The sequence below is a fragment of the Taeniopygia guttata genome, chromosome 25, assembly GCF_048771995.1.
Source record: "Taeniopygia guttata chromosome 25, bTaeGut7.mat, whole genome shotgun sequence".
NCBI classification, from domain to species: domain Eukaryota; kingdom Metazoa; phylum Chordata; class Aves; order Passeriformes; family Estrildidae; genus Taeniopygia; species Taeniopygia guttata.
The window spans coordinates 6460460-6475684 of record NC_133050.1 but is presented as its reverse complement, the minus strand read 5'-3'; the positions used below and the strand labels follow the sequence as shown (position 1 = coordinate 6475684).

The window sequence follows — 15225 nt, the reverse complement described above, 5'->3', positions numbered from 1 at the left end:
TGCGGCACCGCGGGCGACGCTTTACGGCAGCGGCCGTTGCGCAGCAGCGACGGGGGCGCCCCCCCACCACCCACGGCGTTGCCATGGGAACGGCGCCATTCTCCCCCCCCGGCCCGGCGTTGCCATGGGAACGGCGCTGTTCCCCCCACCCCCCCCGGAACTGTGGGGTGTCCCCAATGGGGCTATGGGGTCACTGTGGGGTCACCCCAATGGGGCTATGGGGTCACTGTGGGGTCACCCCAATGGGTTATAAGGTCATTGTGGGGTCCCATTGGGGTTATGGGGTCACTTCGGGGTCACCCCAGTGGGGTTATGGGGTCAGCCTGTGTTTAGGGTCACTGCAGGGTCACCCGTGTTTAAGGTCACTGTGGGGTCACCCCAATGTTGTTGTAGGGTCACCCCTGTTTAGGGTCACTTCACGTCCCCCCCAGTGCAGTAGGGTGGCCCTGTGACCCTCAGTGTTGTAGGGTCACTGTAGGGTCACCCCTGTGTTGTTGTAGGGTCACTGTAGGGTCACCCTGTGCTGTTGTAGGGTCACCCATGGTGTTGTAGGGTCACTGTGTGTCCCCCGTACTGTTGTGGGGTCACGCCCGCTTAGGGGCACTGTGACCACTTCAATGTCCCTGTAGGGTCACCCCATTTCTGTAGGGCCCCTAGTGTCCCTATAGGGCCCCCAATGTCCCCACAGGGCCCCCGGTGTCCCCATAGTGTCCCCAATGTCCCTTAGGCCCCCCAATGTCCCCATAGTGTCCCCCCCCGCTGTCCCCATAGTGTCCCCCCTGATGTCCCCATAGTGTCCCTAATGTCCCCGATGTCCCCATAGTGTCCCCCCAATGTCCCCATAAGGTCCCCCCCAATGTCCCCATAGTGTCCCCAATGTCCCCATAGTGTCCCCGATGTCCCCATAGTGTCCCCCCGGTGTCCCCATAGTGTCCCCCCCAATGTCCCCATAGTGTCCCCCCCGATGTCCCCATAGTGTCCCCCCCAATGTCCCCATAGTGTCCCCAATGTCCCCATAGTGTCCCCGATGTCCCCATAGTGTCCCCCCGGTGTCCCCATAGTGTCCCCCCCAATGTCCCCATAGTGTCTCCCCCAATGTCCCCATAGTGTCCCCAATGTCCCCATAGTGTCCCTGATGTCCCCACAGGTCCCCAATGTCCCCATAGTGTCCCCAATGTCCCCATATTGTCCCCAATGTCCCCACAGGCCCCTCGATGTCCCCATAGTGTCCCCCCTGCTGTCCCCATAATGTCCCCAATGTCCCCATAGCGTCCCCAATGTCCCCACCGCAGCGCAGCCGTTCCCATCACCAGCTCTTTATTGGGGTCACGGGGGTGAGGGGGGGACCCGTCCCTGTTCTGGGGGGGTCTCTGCGCCCCCCACCCCCCAAAACCCCAAAGTTGGGGTGCGGGGAGGGTCCCAGGGGGATCCCAGCCCCGCCGGGCTCCTCTTCGGCCTCGTTCGGGGTCGGACGTGGGGCACCCCAAAAGTGCCCTACATGAGGCGGCACTGCTCCCCCGACAGCCCCCCCGGCAGCTCCAGGCCTGCAGGCTGTGGGGACAGGGGTCACCCCAAAAACGGGCACCCCAAAGCCATGGGCATCCCAAAAACGGGCACCCCAAAGCCATGGGCATCCCAAAAACGGGCACCCCAAAAACGGGCACCCCAAAGCCATGGGGCACCCCAAAAACGGGCACCCAAAGCCATGGGCAACCCAAAAACGGGCACCCCAAATCTGGGTACCCCAAAAACGGGCACCCCAAAAACGGGCACCCCAACGGCCACCCCAAAGCCATGGGGCAACCCAAAAACGGCCACCCCAAAAACGGGCACCCCAAAGCCATGGGGCACCCCAAAAACGGCCACCCCAAAAACGGCCACCCCAAAGCCACGGGGCACCCCAAAGCCATGGGGCACCCCAAAAACGGGCACCCCAAAGCCATGGGGCACCCCAAAAACGGGCACCCCAACAACGGCCACCCCAAAGCCACAGGGCACCCCAAAAACGGGCACCCCAACAACGGCCACCCCAAAGCCATGGGGCAACCCAAAACCAGGACACCCCAAAACTCACCACCCCACAGCCATGGGGCACCCCAAATCTCTTACATCACCCCACAGCTATGGGGCACCCCAAAACTGGGGCACCCCAAAAACTGGGGTACCCCAAAGCTGGGGGGCGCCCCAAATCTATTACATCACCCAAAATATATGGGGTCACCCCAATTCTATCGACTCACTCCATTTCTATGCGGTCACCCCAAACCCTTTGGGATCCCCCAAATCTATGAGGTCACCCCAAACCCTTTGGGGTCCCCCAAATCTATAGAACCACCCCAAACCCTGTGGGGTCCCCTGAATCTATAGGGCCACCCCAAACCCTTTGGGGTCCCCCAAATCTATAGGGCCACCCCAAACCCTTTGGGGCCCCCTGAATCTATAGGGCCACCCCAAACCCTTTGGGGCCCCCTGAATCTATAGGGCCACCCCAAACCCTTTGGGGCCCCCTGAATCTATAGGGCCACCCCAAACTATTTGGGGCCCCCCGAATCTATAGGGCCACCCCAAAGGCTTTGGGGTCCCCCCAGTTCCCCACCCCAAACCCTTTCGGGGTGTCCCCACACACTCACCGTGTCCCCTGCCAGCTCCTTGGGGGGGTGGCCCAGGTCCTGCAGCTGTGAGGGGACACAAGGAGGGGACACGGGGACATGGGGGGGGACAGACGGACATGGGGGGGGACAGAGGGACACGGGGGTGGGACAGACGGACACGGGTGGGACAGAGGGTGGGACAGAGGGACACGGGGGTGGGACAGACGGACACGGGGGTGGGACAGACGGACACGGGGGTCAGGGCGGCCCCGGTCGCCGCCCCGCCCGGGCCCTACCTGCTGCATCAGGTCCAGCAGGGTCTCGAAGCGCTCCCGGCGCTGCCCCTCGGGCTCCTCCGGCCGCTCCCGCTCCAGCTCCGCGCAGATCCGCAGCATCAGCGCCTGCTGAGCCCCGAACCGCGCCCGCTGCTCCGGGGACAGCGAGCCCTCGTGCTGCCGGAGCCACTCCGGGTACTGGGGACATCGAGGGGACATCGAGGGGACCCCAAAATCCCTCATGGAACCCCCAGATCCCAGCCAATCCCAGCCCCATCAGCGCCCCAAACTGCACCCGCTGCTCTGAGGACAGGGACCCCTCGTGCTGCTGCAGTCACTCCAGGCACTGGGGACATTGAGGGAACCCCCAAATCCCCCGTGGAACCCCCAAATCCCCCGTGGAACCCCCAAATCCCCCACAGGAACCCCAATATCCTGGAGAAAATGTCCCAGGACGGCCCTGGGGATGACCCCCACAAGGGGTCAAGGGACAAAGCACATCCCTGCACAGTAGGGAATGCACCACGTCCCCCAGGGACCCTCCCCAGGTTTTTTTGGGGTGCCCTCCCGGTTTTTGTGGTTCCTCCCGGATTTTGGGGTTCCTCCCGGATCTTGGGGTGTCCCCTTCTCAGTGATGTTCTTCAGGGAGGGGCAGAGCACGTCCTTGGACAGCGGGAACTGCATGAAGTCCCCATGACCACCACACATCTCCCATGTCCCAAGGATTCCCACTAGGTTTTTTGGGGTGCCCTCCCGGATTTTGGGGTTCCCCCCATATTGAGGTTCCTCCCAGATTTTGGGGCCCCACCTTCTCAGTGATCTCCTTGAGGGAGGGGCAGAGCACATCCTTGGACAGCGGGGACTGCATGAAGTCCCCATGACCACCACACATTTCCCATGCCCCAAGGGTTCCCCCTAGGTTTTTTGGGGTGCCCTCCCGGTTTTTGGGGCTCCTCACGGATCTTGGGGTGTCACCTTCTCAGTGATGTTCTTTAGGGAGGGGCAGAGCACGTCCTTGGACAATGGGGACTGCATGAAGTCCCCATGACCACCACACATTTTTCATGCCCCAAGGGTTCCCCCTAGGTTTTTTGGGGTTCCTCCCGGTTTTTGTGGTTCCTCCCGGTTTTTGGGGTTCCTCCCGGATTTTGGGGCCCCACCTTCTCAGTGATCTCCTTGAGAGAGGGGCAGAGCACATCCTTGGAGAGCGGGGACTGCATGAAGTCCCCATGACCACCACACATTTCCCATGCCCCAAAGGTTCCCCCTAGGTTTTTTGGGGTGCCCTCCCGGATTTTGGGGTTCTTCCCGGATTTTGGGGCCCCACCTTCTCGGTGATCTCCTTGAGGGAGGGGTAGAGCACGTCCTTGGACAGCAGGGACTCCATGATGCTGCGCATGACGGGCAGGACGCCGTCCCCGCCGCCCTCCTCCAGCCCCAGCCCCTCCAGGGCCTTGGCCAGCTCCTCCTCGGAGCCCGGGGAATTCTGCGGGACACCGGAGCCCTGAGCCCCGGGAGAGCCCGGGGACAGCCCCGGGAGAGCCCCTGGAGAGCCCCGGGAGCCCCGGGAGAGCCCCGGGAGCCCCGGGAGCCCCGGGAAGGGCTGGCAGGGAGTACCTGGAGGTCATTGGCGTTCTTGGCCAGCCCGCTCAGGGTCTCCTTGAGGCAGGAGGTGAATTCCTGCTGCGAGGCCGCATCGCTGCCTGCGGGAACGGGGTTTGGGAATGGGAATGGGGTTTGAGAATGAGTTGGGATGGGGTTGGGAATGATTTGGGATGGGGTTGGGATGGGGTTTGGGAATGGGGTTGGAAATGGAGTTGGGAATGGAGTTGGGAATGGGGTTTGGGAATGGGGTTTGGGAATGGGAACAGGGTCGGGAATGGGATTTGGGAATGGGAACAGGGTTTGGGATGGGGTGGAAATGGGAATGGGATGGGGTTTGGGAATGGGGTTTTGGAATGGGAACGGGGTTTGGGAATGGGAACAGGGTTTGGGAATGGGAATGGGTTGGGAATGGGTTGGGATGGGGTTGGGAATGGGGAATAATGGGAATAATGGGGTGTCCCACTGGGGTATTGTCCCCAGTCCCAAATGGATGGAACAATTCCAGATGGAATTGGGAATAGTGGGAATAGCGGGGTGTCCCACTGGGTCCCTGCCCCCGATCCCAAACCGGGGCACATCTCCAGGTGTGCCAGGGAGCGGGGCAGGCCCGGGACCCCCATTCCCGCCCGGAATGCCCCCGGTGCCCACCCCCCTCACCGACTTTCCCCGCAGCCTCCGAGAGCTTCTGGAACTGCTGGACCAGCTGGGGCTCCTGGCGGGCCAGCTCCTGCATGGCCTCCTGGAACTCGGCGGCCGCCTGCGCCGCCAGCTCGCCCTCGAAGAGCTCCTGGAAGAACCTCTCCTGCGAGGAGAAGAGCGAGCCCTGCAGCGGGGTCAGCGCGCCCCGCCGCTGCCCGCCGCGCCCCGCGGCCTTTTTGGGGTGCCCACCTCGGAGGAAGGCGGGGAGGGGGCTCGGACGGAGGCGGGAGCGGGGGGCGGCGCGGGGCGGCTGCGCTCGAAGTCGTCCAGGGCACCTGCGGGGGGTTGTGGGGTCAGGGAGCCCCAAAATGGGGTGGGGAAAGGGGGAGGTACCCCCACAGTACCGGCTGGATGGAGCCGAAGTGTGTGTGGGTTAAAACTGCGCCCCAAACTGCACCCCAATATCAGCACCCCCAAAACTGCACCACAAAAATGCACTCCAATATCACCACCCCCAAAACTGCACCCCAATAATCACCACCCCCAAAACTGCACCCCAAACTGCACCCCAATAGTCCCTACCCCTAAAACTGCACCCCAATAACCCCAGACCCCCCTCACCCCAATAACCCCAGATCCCCTCACCCCAATAACCCCACAACCCCTCACCCCAATAATCCCAGACCCCCCCCACCCCAATTACCCCAGATTCTCTCACCCCAATAACCCCAGACCCCCCCTCACCCCAATAACCCCAGACCCCCTCACCCCAATAATCCCAGACCCCCCCCTCACCCCAATAACCCCAGACCCCCCTCACCCCAATAACACCCCAGACCCCCTCACCCCAATAACCCCAGACCCACTCACCCCAATAACCCCAGACCTCCCCTCACCCCAATAACCCCAGACCCCCCCTCACCCCAATTACCCCCAGACCCCCCCTCACCCCAATAAACCCTACCCCAAACTGCACCCCAATAACCCCTACCCCTAAAACTGCACACCAAAACTGCACCCCAATAATCCTTACCCCCAAAACTGCACCCCAGTAACCCCAGACCCCCTCACCCCAATAACCCCCAGACCCCCCCCTCACCCCAATTACCCCAGACCCCCTCACCCCAATAACCCCAGACCCCCTCACCCCAATAACCCCAGACCCCCTCACCCCAATGATCTCAGACCCCCCCTCACCCCAATAACCCCAGACCCCCCCTCACCCCAATTACCCCAGACCCCCCCTCACCCCAATTACCCCCCCAGAACCCCCCTCACCCCAATAACCCCAGACCCCCTCACCCCAATAATCCCTGACCCCCCCTCACCCCAATAACCCCAGACCCCCCCTCACCCCATGGCCCCCATCGCCCCCAACGCCGCGCAGCCCCCCCACCCCGCAGTGCCCCCCGGTTCCCCCGGTTCCCCCCGGTTCCCCCCGGTCCCCCCTCACTCTCCAGCAGCTCCTCCAGCTCCGTGTCCGGCCCCGCGCCCGGGCCCGGCTCCGCCGCCATCTTGGCCGCTCCGCCCGCCGCCGCCAGAGGGCGCTGCCGCTGGCCACGCCCCTCCCCGCCCCGAGGCCACGCCCCCTCCGCTGGCCACGCCCCCTGGAAAACACGGAACGGAACCCGAACGGGAGCGGGAATGGGAAATGGGAATGGGAATGGGAATGGGAATGGGAATGGGAATGGGGAAATGGGAATGGGAATGGGGAAATGGGAATGGGAATGGGAATGGGAATGGGAATGGGGAAATGGGAATGGGAATGGGAACGGGAAATGGGAATGGGAACGGGAATGGGAACGGGGAATGGGAATGGGAATGGGAATAGGAATGGGAATGGGAATGGGAATGGGAATAGGAATGGGAATGGGAATGGGAACGGGAATGGGGAACGGGAATGGGAATGGGGAATGGGAATGGGAATGGGAATGGGAATGGGAATGGGAATGGGGAATGGGAGCGGGAATGGGGATGGGAACGGGAACAGGAATGGGAATGGGAATGGGAATGGGAATGGGGGTTCCAAGAGTGGGGGGCTCAGGGGGTTTGGAGAGCCAGGGATGGGTGCCCAGAGGAATGGGGGTCCCAGGGATGGGGGTCCAGGGGAATCGGGGTGCCATGGGAATTGGGGGTCCCAGGGATGGGGTTTGGGCAATGGGGGGTACCAGTGGGTGGGTGACAATGGGGGCACGGGGGTCCCTTGGAGCTGTAGAGGTCCCCAGAATTTGGGAATGATAGGGACCCCCAGAATTGTGACCTTGGCTGGGGGTCCTGCGGGATTTTGGGGGTTCTCTCATCCTTGGGGGTGTTTGGGGGGGGGTCTCTGTCCCTGCCGAGCTTTGGGTTGTTGAGGCTGAGTTATTCGGGGGCACTGGGGGTGTTCATGAATTCTGGGGGGCTCCAGGGATGTTTGGGGGTCCTGAGGGGAATTGGGGGTCCCGTGGGGGTTCAGGAATCCTGAGAGGGGTCAGTGCTCGGGGACCCCACAGCGACCCCTCCCCTCTTTCCTCTGCAGCCGCCCGGGAACACCAGGAAAGGTGAGTGGGGGTCTCCAGGAACGATTCCCCTTTTCCCCCCACCCCACAACTCTCCATCCCTCCCCACACATCCCCTTTATCCCCTCAGGACCCCCAAATCCCCCCCTTATTTTAAGCTTTTTTAGTGCTCTTCCACCACCCCAGAGCTGTAAATTTTATCCATTTTTTTTTAATCCTATTATTAAACTTTTAAAAATTCTTGCTTTTCACAGGCACTCGGAATTTCTTGGATTTTTAAATTTTTTTAATCCTATATATTTTCCGTGCAGTAGCATTGCCACCTGCTGCTCGATATTCTGAATTACAGTGCTTATTTTGGGTGTTTTATTTCGATTTTATACAGTTCTGCTCGATATTCTGAATTACAGTGATTATTTGGGGTGTTTTATTTCTATTTTATACAGTTCTGCTCGATATTCTGAATTACAGTGCTAATTTTGTGTATTTTACTTCGATTTTGTACAGTTCCATTATCACATCCATCGGTGATGGCATTTTTTTATTTGAATTTAAGGTTTGAACCCCTCATTTTCATCATCTTAAAGTTTAAACTTAAAGATGATGAAAATAAGGGGGAAAAAACAGGGGAAATCCTGTTGCCTTTCCTTATTAAGGGTTTAAATTGAGAAAATCCCCCTTTCCCCATAATTTGAGAGATTTAAATTAAGGGAAATGCCTCTTTTTTTAGGGGGTTATTGCATATTTTAGGGGATAATGCATATTTTAATAATATATATTTTAATAACATATATTTAAGAATATATATTTTAATATAAGATATATTATTTAAATAGATATTAATAATATATATAACATATATTTAAAATATTATTTTAAAATAGAAATTTTAAAATTTTGTATATTATAAAATGTATATTTTAAAAATAACATTTTAATAATATAAAATAAAATATTGAATATTTTAGGGCATAATGCATATTTTAATATATATTTTAATAATATATATAGTATATATTTGAAATATTATTTTAAAATATTTTTAAATATTTAATATATTTAAATATTATGATTTAAATATAATTATTTTAATTATAAACCTATTAAAATGTTATACATTATAAAATATATATATTTTAAATAATATATTTTAATAAAATAAAATAAAAATTATGAAATATTTTAGGGGATAATGCACATTTCAGGGGATTAAATTGGTTAGGAGAACCCATTTATTTGTCAATTTATAGGGAAAATTTTTTTTTTTTTTTTGCGGTAAATTTTTTTCAGGTAAAACTTTTTCAGGGCAAAAAAATGTACGAAAGGAAATAACGGCTTTTTACCGGAAAATACAGAACAAACAACACAAAACCCGAATTTTCTCACCTGTTTTGGGGTAAAAAAAAGATATTTTTTCATCTTTGGTGCAGTTACACGCGTGGCCAGAAGAGGGCGCTGCGATCCGGCGGCAAAGCCACGCCCCTTTTGTCGTGACCACGCCCCCTTTGCCGTAGCCACGCCCCTTTTGTCGTGACCACGCCCCTTTTGTCGTGGCCCCGCCCCTCTGTGCGGCCATGGGGTCCCTGCCCCGACCCCCCCAGACCGGGGGGTCCCCAAATTTTAACCCACCAGGACCCCTCCTGCCCTCCCCCAGCCCCAAATCACGACCAGGCCCGGAAAGAAGAAGTGAATCCATTTATTGGGGCACAGGGATTGCTCCCCAAAACTCTGGGGGGGCCTCCAGCAGCCCCCCAAGGCACTGTGGGGCATTGGGGTGGGCGCAGCGGCGCCGCCCCCACCCAGCCAAATAATAATAATTATAATAAAAAAATGACTTTGGTCCTGATAAAACTGGCGAGGGGGCGGCTGCCCGGGTTTGGGGGGCACCCGGTTGGTCCACGGTGAGGGGGTAAGGCGGTTTTGGGGTGGGGGGTGCCCATCAGGAGGGGCTCAGAGGATCTGGCGGGGCATCCCGTAGCCCGTCATGCCAGCCTGCGAGGCGCCCCGGTTGGTGCCCATCTGCAGCCCGATGACGCTCTGCCCCTCCTTCAGCTTGTCCTCGGAGAAGACGCGCCGGTTCTCCTGCGACTTCCTGCGGGCACACCACACGGGGGTGTCACCATCCCCTGAGGGACCCCCCAAAACACCGATTCCTCCCCCTCCAGCACCTCCTCCACCTACTTGGGGAACCAGTTGGGGTCTCCAACGAAGAGCCCGTCACCCTTGGCCACGGCCAGGCTGCCCAGGTTCATCAGGGTCCTCTGCACGCACGCCATGTTCTTGCCTGGAAGACCCACATCAGGTTCAGCTCCATCTCCATCCCATCCCACCCCAAATCCCGCGGGTCTCTCACCTTCCCACAGATCCACGGTCTGGAAGATGTCGGTGGCGGCGATGCCGTAGCGCTCGGCCGCCTGCAGGAACTGCGAGATCTGCTCCATCTGCTTGAAGGCCATGGCCGACGCTTGGATTTTGGCCACGGGCGCTTGTCCCCGCGGGTGGAGGCTGTTGATGAGGCGGCACAGCACCTGCAGGAAGAAACGGGGTTTAAAGGTAGGTTTGGGTGCGTGGCACCCATGCCAGCTGGGTTACTCACCGTGCCATCCTTCAGCCACTGCTGGAAGCCGTCCCTGCCAGGCACCGGTTGTGCCACCGCGGTGTCACCGCACTGTGCCAGGATCCAGCGCACCAACACCTGCTCCAGCTCGGGGTCGTACTGCCGGTCGATCTTCTGCTGCACCTCCCGGCTCAGCCCGTAGGACGGGCCCCGGTTGGCCATGCTGACAGCGGGGGGTTCTGCGGGGGTGGCACCCGTGGGTGGCTCTGGTGGCACCGCGCCGCCCGCGCCGTCACCTCGGCGTGTGTTGGAATCTGTGGGTGTTGGTGATTTTGAGATTGTAGAAAGTTTCTGTGTTTTTGCTCCGTTGTCAAAGAAGATTTGTGCTGTTTTTAAGGTTGTTTGTTTTGTTTTATTTATAATAAGTTCTGCTGCCCTGCCGCAGCTCTGTCCTGCAGGGCAGCGTGTGGGGCTCTGCCCTCAGTGGGATGGTACAAACATTATATATCAGAAACTACGTGTACTATATTTATAATAATGTGTTAATATCTATCATTTACGTTGAACAGTGTGTTCTTAGCCTAAACTAATAGAAAAATGCCAACACCACAGTGAAACATGGAGGGCATGAAGAAGGAGAAAAAGGACAAGGCACACCCAATTTCTCCATCTTGTCCCCTTTGGACCCCTAATCTAGAAACTTAAAATTTTACTTCTGCACCCGTGTTACACTTAATTATTACACTTATCAAACACTCAAAGCTGGTAATTGATCCTGTAAGATTGAAAACTCTTTTACATGGGCAGAGATCACAGCCAGTGTCTCTGGGGGCTCTGTCCAGGGGGGTTCTGACCCCTGCCAGGGTCCCAGGGCAGCCAGAGGGAAGCTGGGACCTTATCGGCCGTGCCAGGCGCTGCCCAGGCTCTGCCCTCTTCCTGCCCAGCTGGGTTTGTGCCCACCCGAGGGGTGCTGTGACACCCTCCGTGCCACCCTGAGCATCGCCGTGTGCCAGCCAGCGGGCGCCGGGGGCCGGTCGGAGCTTGTTTGCGGATCTCGCCCGTTTGCTCGGGCCCGGAGCCAGATCCGGGACTGGCACGGGAGCGTGGGGCCAGGCCTGATGGTGGCAGTGTCCCCACCCCACCCCGGCCAGGTGCCGTGCCAAGGCGCCGCTGGAGCGGTGCCACCCGTGCTGGAGATAATGCCCACGGGGGACATGTGCAGAGTGGCCGTGCCCGTACGGTCCTGAGCTGCCCACGGGGGTCTCTCCATCCCCTCTGCCCCACACGAGGCTGCCCACCCGTGCATCGCCCCGCTGGCATTTGGGGGCACCAAGAAGCCACGTGTGGGTGGCCACGCCTGCCCGGTGTCACCGTCCCAACCGGGCACATGTGGCACTTTCCCAGCCCAAATTGGGGGTGCCAGGCTCGGTTCGGGGGTCCTGCCACCAGGAGCACCCCAAGGACAGGAGGAAAAGCCACCCCAGCCAGGTGTGCCCACAGAACCAACGCTTTGTGCCACCGTGGATGTCCCCAGGACCAAGCCTGGCATGCGGGGACCCCGCGGGGGTGGCGTGGGGAGCGGCCGGCGGGGGGCCAAGGAGTTGGGAAACAAAGAGGAGCTGAACTGGGATCGTTTCCCGACCCAAGCGGAGCCTGCCCGGGCGGGATGGGGACACACCCGCACCCGGCCCCGCTGCCCCGGCGACCTCCGGACTGGGCGGGAGCGGCCGCACCGGACCCACCCGGAATGTTGGGGACCCTCCGGCCACCGTGGTGCCACTTATGGGGGGGCAGCCACCCCATGGACACCCCGAGCACCCCCAAATTCTTTCCTAAGAGCGGCACTGAAAGGGTTGTACCCATCCCCGGGGATCCCCGAAATCCTCCAGCGGCGACAAGAAGGGGACCCCAAGCGGCACAAAGCCACCCTGGGGACCCCCGCCACACCCCGGGGACAGCAGCCAGGGCTGCACCCAGCGCTCCGCCACCCAAGGGTGCCCAGAGCCCCGCGGGGACAGCGGGGAGGGGACACAGCGGGGACGGGGAGGGGAGCGGAGCCGCCCCCGCGGGCGCGCCCCGGGGCTCCCGGTACGGCGGGGCCGGAAGCCGCACCCCGGTCCCGTTTCCCGGGCGCGGCCGCGTGTCCCGGTGGCTCCGTGGGTGCGGTTCGGTCGTAACCGTTACCGGGGAGGGTGTGGGGGACACACCGGGGAACACCGGGGGACACACCGGGGCACACCGGGGGACACCGGGGACTGGCGGCCGGTCCCGAGCCCGTTCCCATCTCCGCCCTGCCGCTGTCCTCCCGGTGCGCATCTCCCTCCCGGTGCCCGCGCAGCTCCCGGTGCCATCCCCATCCATCCCCGGTGCCCGGTGGCCGGTGGCAGCCCCTCCCTACCTGCGGCGCCGGTCCCGCGCTCCCCGGGGCGGCAGTGCCGGATGCCGCCGCCGCCCGCGCCCTTTTCACGGCTGATGTCACCGGCACCGCCCGGTACCGCCCGCCCCCGGGGCGGGATCCGCCGGGGCCGCGGCGGGGCTGGGAGAGAGCCGGACCGAGCCCCGGGGCTGCCCCGCCCCGGGAGGGGACACGGGGGAGCGGGGACGGGGGACGGGGTGGGGACAGGGTGGCCACGAAGGGGACAATGTGGCTGTGGTGGGGACAGGGTGGCCACGAAGGGGACAATGTGGCTGTGGTGGGGACAGGGTGGCCATGGTGGGGACAATGTGGCTGTGGTCAATGTGGCTGTGGTGGGGACAATGTGGCTGTGGTGGGGACAGGGTGGCCGTGATGGCAGGGGGACACAGGGACAGTACCTGTGGTGGAGACAGGGTGGCCATGACAGGGACAATGTGGCTGTGATGGGGACAATGTGGCTGTGATGGGGACAATGTGGCTGTGATGGGGACAATGTGGCCATGAAGGGGACAATGTGGCTGTGGTGGGGACAGGGATTGTGGCAGGGACAGGGTGACTGTGGTGGAGACAATGTGGCCGTGATGGGGACAGTGTGGCTGTGGTGGGGACAGGGTGACTGTGGTGGGGACAATGTGGCTGTGGTGGGGACAATGTGGCTGTGGTGGGGACAGGGTGGCTGTGATGAGGACAGGGTGGCCACGGTGGCAGAGGGACACAGGGACAGTGGCTGTGCTGGGGACAGCGTGGCTGCAGTATCAGGGACAAAGTGACACAACGGGGACAGGCTGGGCTTGACCCCCCTGAGCATTTTGCTGGTGACAAAACCACTCATGGTGGCAACAAGGGGACAATGCCCACGGTGGCACCTGGCAGCTGCCAGGACCCTGCTGTGACAATGGGGACAAGCAGGGGCTGGCTCTGGTGACAAGGGGACAGCTGAGGGTCAGGGAGGGGAGGACATGGCCCCACAGTGTCCCCGGTGACGATGGCGTTGGCACATGTCCCGTCTCCATGGCGAGCGCCACCAAAACAACCAAACAGAACCTCGGCTCGGGGCCACCGGCGCCTCCGGAAGGGGTGGCAGGGCCACCGCTGCAGTGTCACTGTCACCATCCCTGCAGTGTCACTGTCACCACCCCTGCAGTGTCACTGTCACCATCCCTGCAGTGCCACTGTCACCGTCCCTGCAGTGTCACTGTCACCATCCCTGCAGTGTCACTGTCACCATCCCTGCAGTGTCCCCATCACCATCCCTGCAGTGTCACTGTCACCACTGCTGCAGTGTCACTGTCACCACCACAGCAGTGTCACTGTCACCATCCCTGCAGTGTCCCTGTCACCATCCCTGCAGTGTCACTGTCACCACCCCTGCAGTGTCACTGTCACCAACACTGCAGTGTCACTGTCACCATCCCTGCAGTGTCACTGTCACCGCCCCTGCAGTGTCACTGTCACCGTCCCTGCAGTGTCACTGTCACCATCCCTGCAGTGTCCCTGTCACTGTCACCATCCCTGCAGTGTCACTGTCACCGTCCCTGCAGTGTCCCTGTCACCATCCCTGCAGTGTCACTGTCACCACTGCCACCCCTCAGCACCCAGCTTGGCACCCAGAGCTCAGCTGAGGTGGCACTGTCACACGGTTCTGATGGCACTGTCACACTGTGGTGCCACCAGAGCTCAGTTCTGATGGCACTGTGACACTGTGGTGCCACCACAGCTCAGCTCTGATGGCACTGTCACACTGTGGTCCAGCCCAGAAGTGTCCCCTCACCCTCCCTGCACCCACGGGTGCCACAGGGTGGGGTGACTTTAACCCTCTAAGGACTGTGGGTGTCCCCTGGGGATTTCGGGTGACGTTTCCTGTGGCCTCTGGGGACACGGGCAGGGAGTGGCACTGGGTGACCCATGGGACATGGGGTGACACAGGGGGGACAAGGGCAGGGGTGACAGAGAGGTGCAGGAACGGGGTTGGGTGACACAGGGACAGGACCTGGGGGTGACAAAGCAGATTTTGGGGTGACAAAACAGGAGATTTAGGGGTGACACAGGGACAGGACAGGGGTGGATGTGACAGGGGGACACGATGGGGGACATGAAGTGGGTGTGGCAGGGGGACACGGGAGGAACTGAAAGGGGACATGGGGGGACATGGGGTGGGTGTGGCAGGGGGACACGAGGGGACACTGGGGGGACACGGGGTGGGTGTGGCAGGGGGACACGAGGGGACACTGGGGGGACATGGGGTGGGCGTGGCAAGGGGACATGGGGGGACATGGGGTGGGCGTGGCAGGGGGACACAATGAGGGGACACTGGGGGGACACGAGGGGACATGGGGGGACACTGGGGGGACACAGGGGGACATGGGGTGGGCGTGGCAGGGGGGACACAATGAGGGGACATGGGGGCATGGCAAGGGGACACGAGGGGACACAATGGGGGGACATGGGGGCATGGCAAGGGGACACGGGGGGACATGGGGTGGGCGTGGCAGGGGGACATGAGGGGACACTGGGGGGACACGGGGGGACATGGGGTGGGTGTGGCAGTGGGACACGAGGGGACATGGGGGGACATAATGGGGGGACACGGGGGGACACGGGGTGGGCGTGGCAGTGGGACACGAGAGGACACAAAGAGGGGACA

At 60.1% G+C, this 15225-nt stretch overlaps 2 protein-coding genes across 3 annotated transcripts; both read right to left on the bottom strand.

Annotated features, from left to right (window-relative positions):
• Positions 1 to 1300: 1300 nt before the first annotated feature.
• Positions 1301 to 6716, bottom strand: PEX19 (peroxisomal biogenesis factor 19). Of its 2 annotated transcripts, none has more exons than XM_072918561.1 (8): positions 6564 to 6716; positions 5360 to 5445; positions 5129 to 5294; positions 4484 to 4569; positions 4194 to 4352; positions 2888 to 3064; positions 2631 to 2675; positions 1301 to 1551 (listed from the first exon to the last, which is right to left on the bottom strand). In XM_072918561.1, the coding sequence occupies exons 1-8, from the start codon at positions 6622 to 6624 to the stop codon at positions 1495 to 1497; spliced, it is 837 nt and encodes a 278-aa protein (XP_072774662.1). In that variant the 5' UTR covers positions 6625 to 6716; the 3' UTR covers positions 1301 to 1494. The 2 variants fall into 2 exon arrangements, with proteins under 2 accessions (XP_072774662.1, XP_072774663.1); XM_072918562.1 differs by having other exon boundaries at positions 5129 to 5273.
• Positions 6717 to 9289: 2573 nt separating this feature from the next.
• On the bottom strand, positions 9290 to 12694 carry TAGLN2 (transgelin 2). Its single transcript, XM_041721031.2, has 5 exons — positions 12564 to 12694; positions 10205 to 10479; positions 9962 to 10136; positions 9790 to 9892; positions 9290 to 9700 (listed from the first exon to the last, which is right to left on the bottom strand). The coding sequence occupies exons 2-5, from the start codon at positions 10385 to 10387 to the stop codon at positions 9559 to 9561; spliced, it is 603 nt and encodes a 200-aa protein (XP_041576965.2). The 5' UTR covers positions 10388 to 10479; positions 12564 to 12694; the 3' UTR covers positions 9290 to 9558.
• Positions 12695 to 15225: the final 2531 nt, after the last annotated feature.

Coding starts and splice junctions, on each gene's coding strand:
- PEX19 (XM_072918561.1), bottom strand. CDS start 6,624: ATGGCGGCGGAGCCGGGCCCGGGCGCGGGGCCGGACACGGAGCTGGAG. Junction 4,353..4,483: donor AGAACGCCAATGACCTCCAG/GTACTCCCTGCC, acceptor GGTGTCCCGCAG/AATTCCCCGGGCTCCGAGGA. Junction 3,065..4,193: donor TCAAGGAGATCACCGAGAAG/GTGGGGCCCCAA, acceptor CGATGTCCCCAG/TACCCGGAGTGGCTCCGGCA.
- TAGLN2 (XM_041721031.2), bottom strand. CDS start 10,387: ATGGCCAACCGGGGCCCGTCCTACGGGCTGAGCCGGGAGGTGCAGCAG. Junction 10,137..10,204: donor AGTGGCTGAAGGATGGCACG/GTGAGTAACCCA, acceptor TTCTTCCTGCAG/GTGCTGTGCCGCCTCATCAA. Junction 9,893..9,961: donor GACCGTGGATCTGTGGGAAG/GTGAGAGACCCG, acceptor TGGGTCTTCCAG/GCAAGAACATGGCGTGCGTG.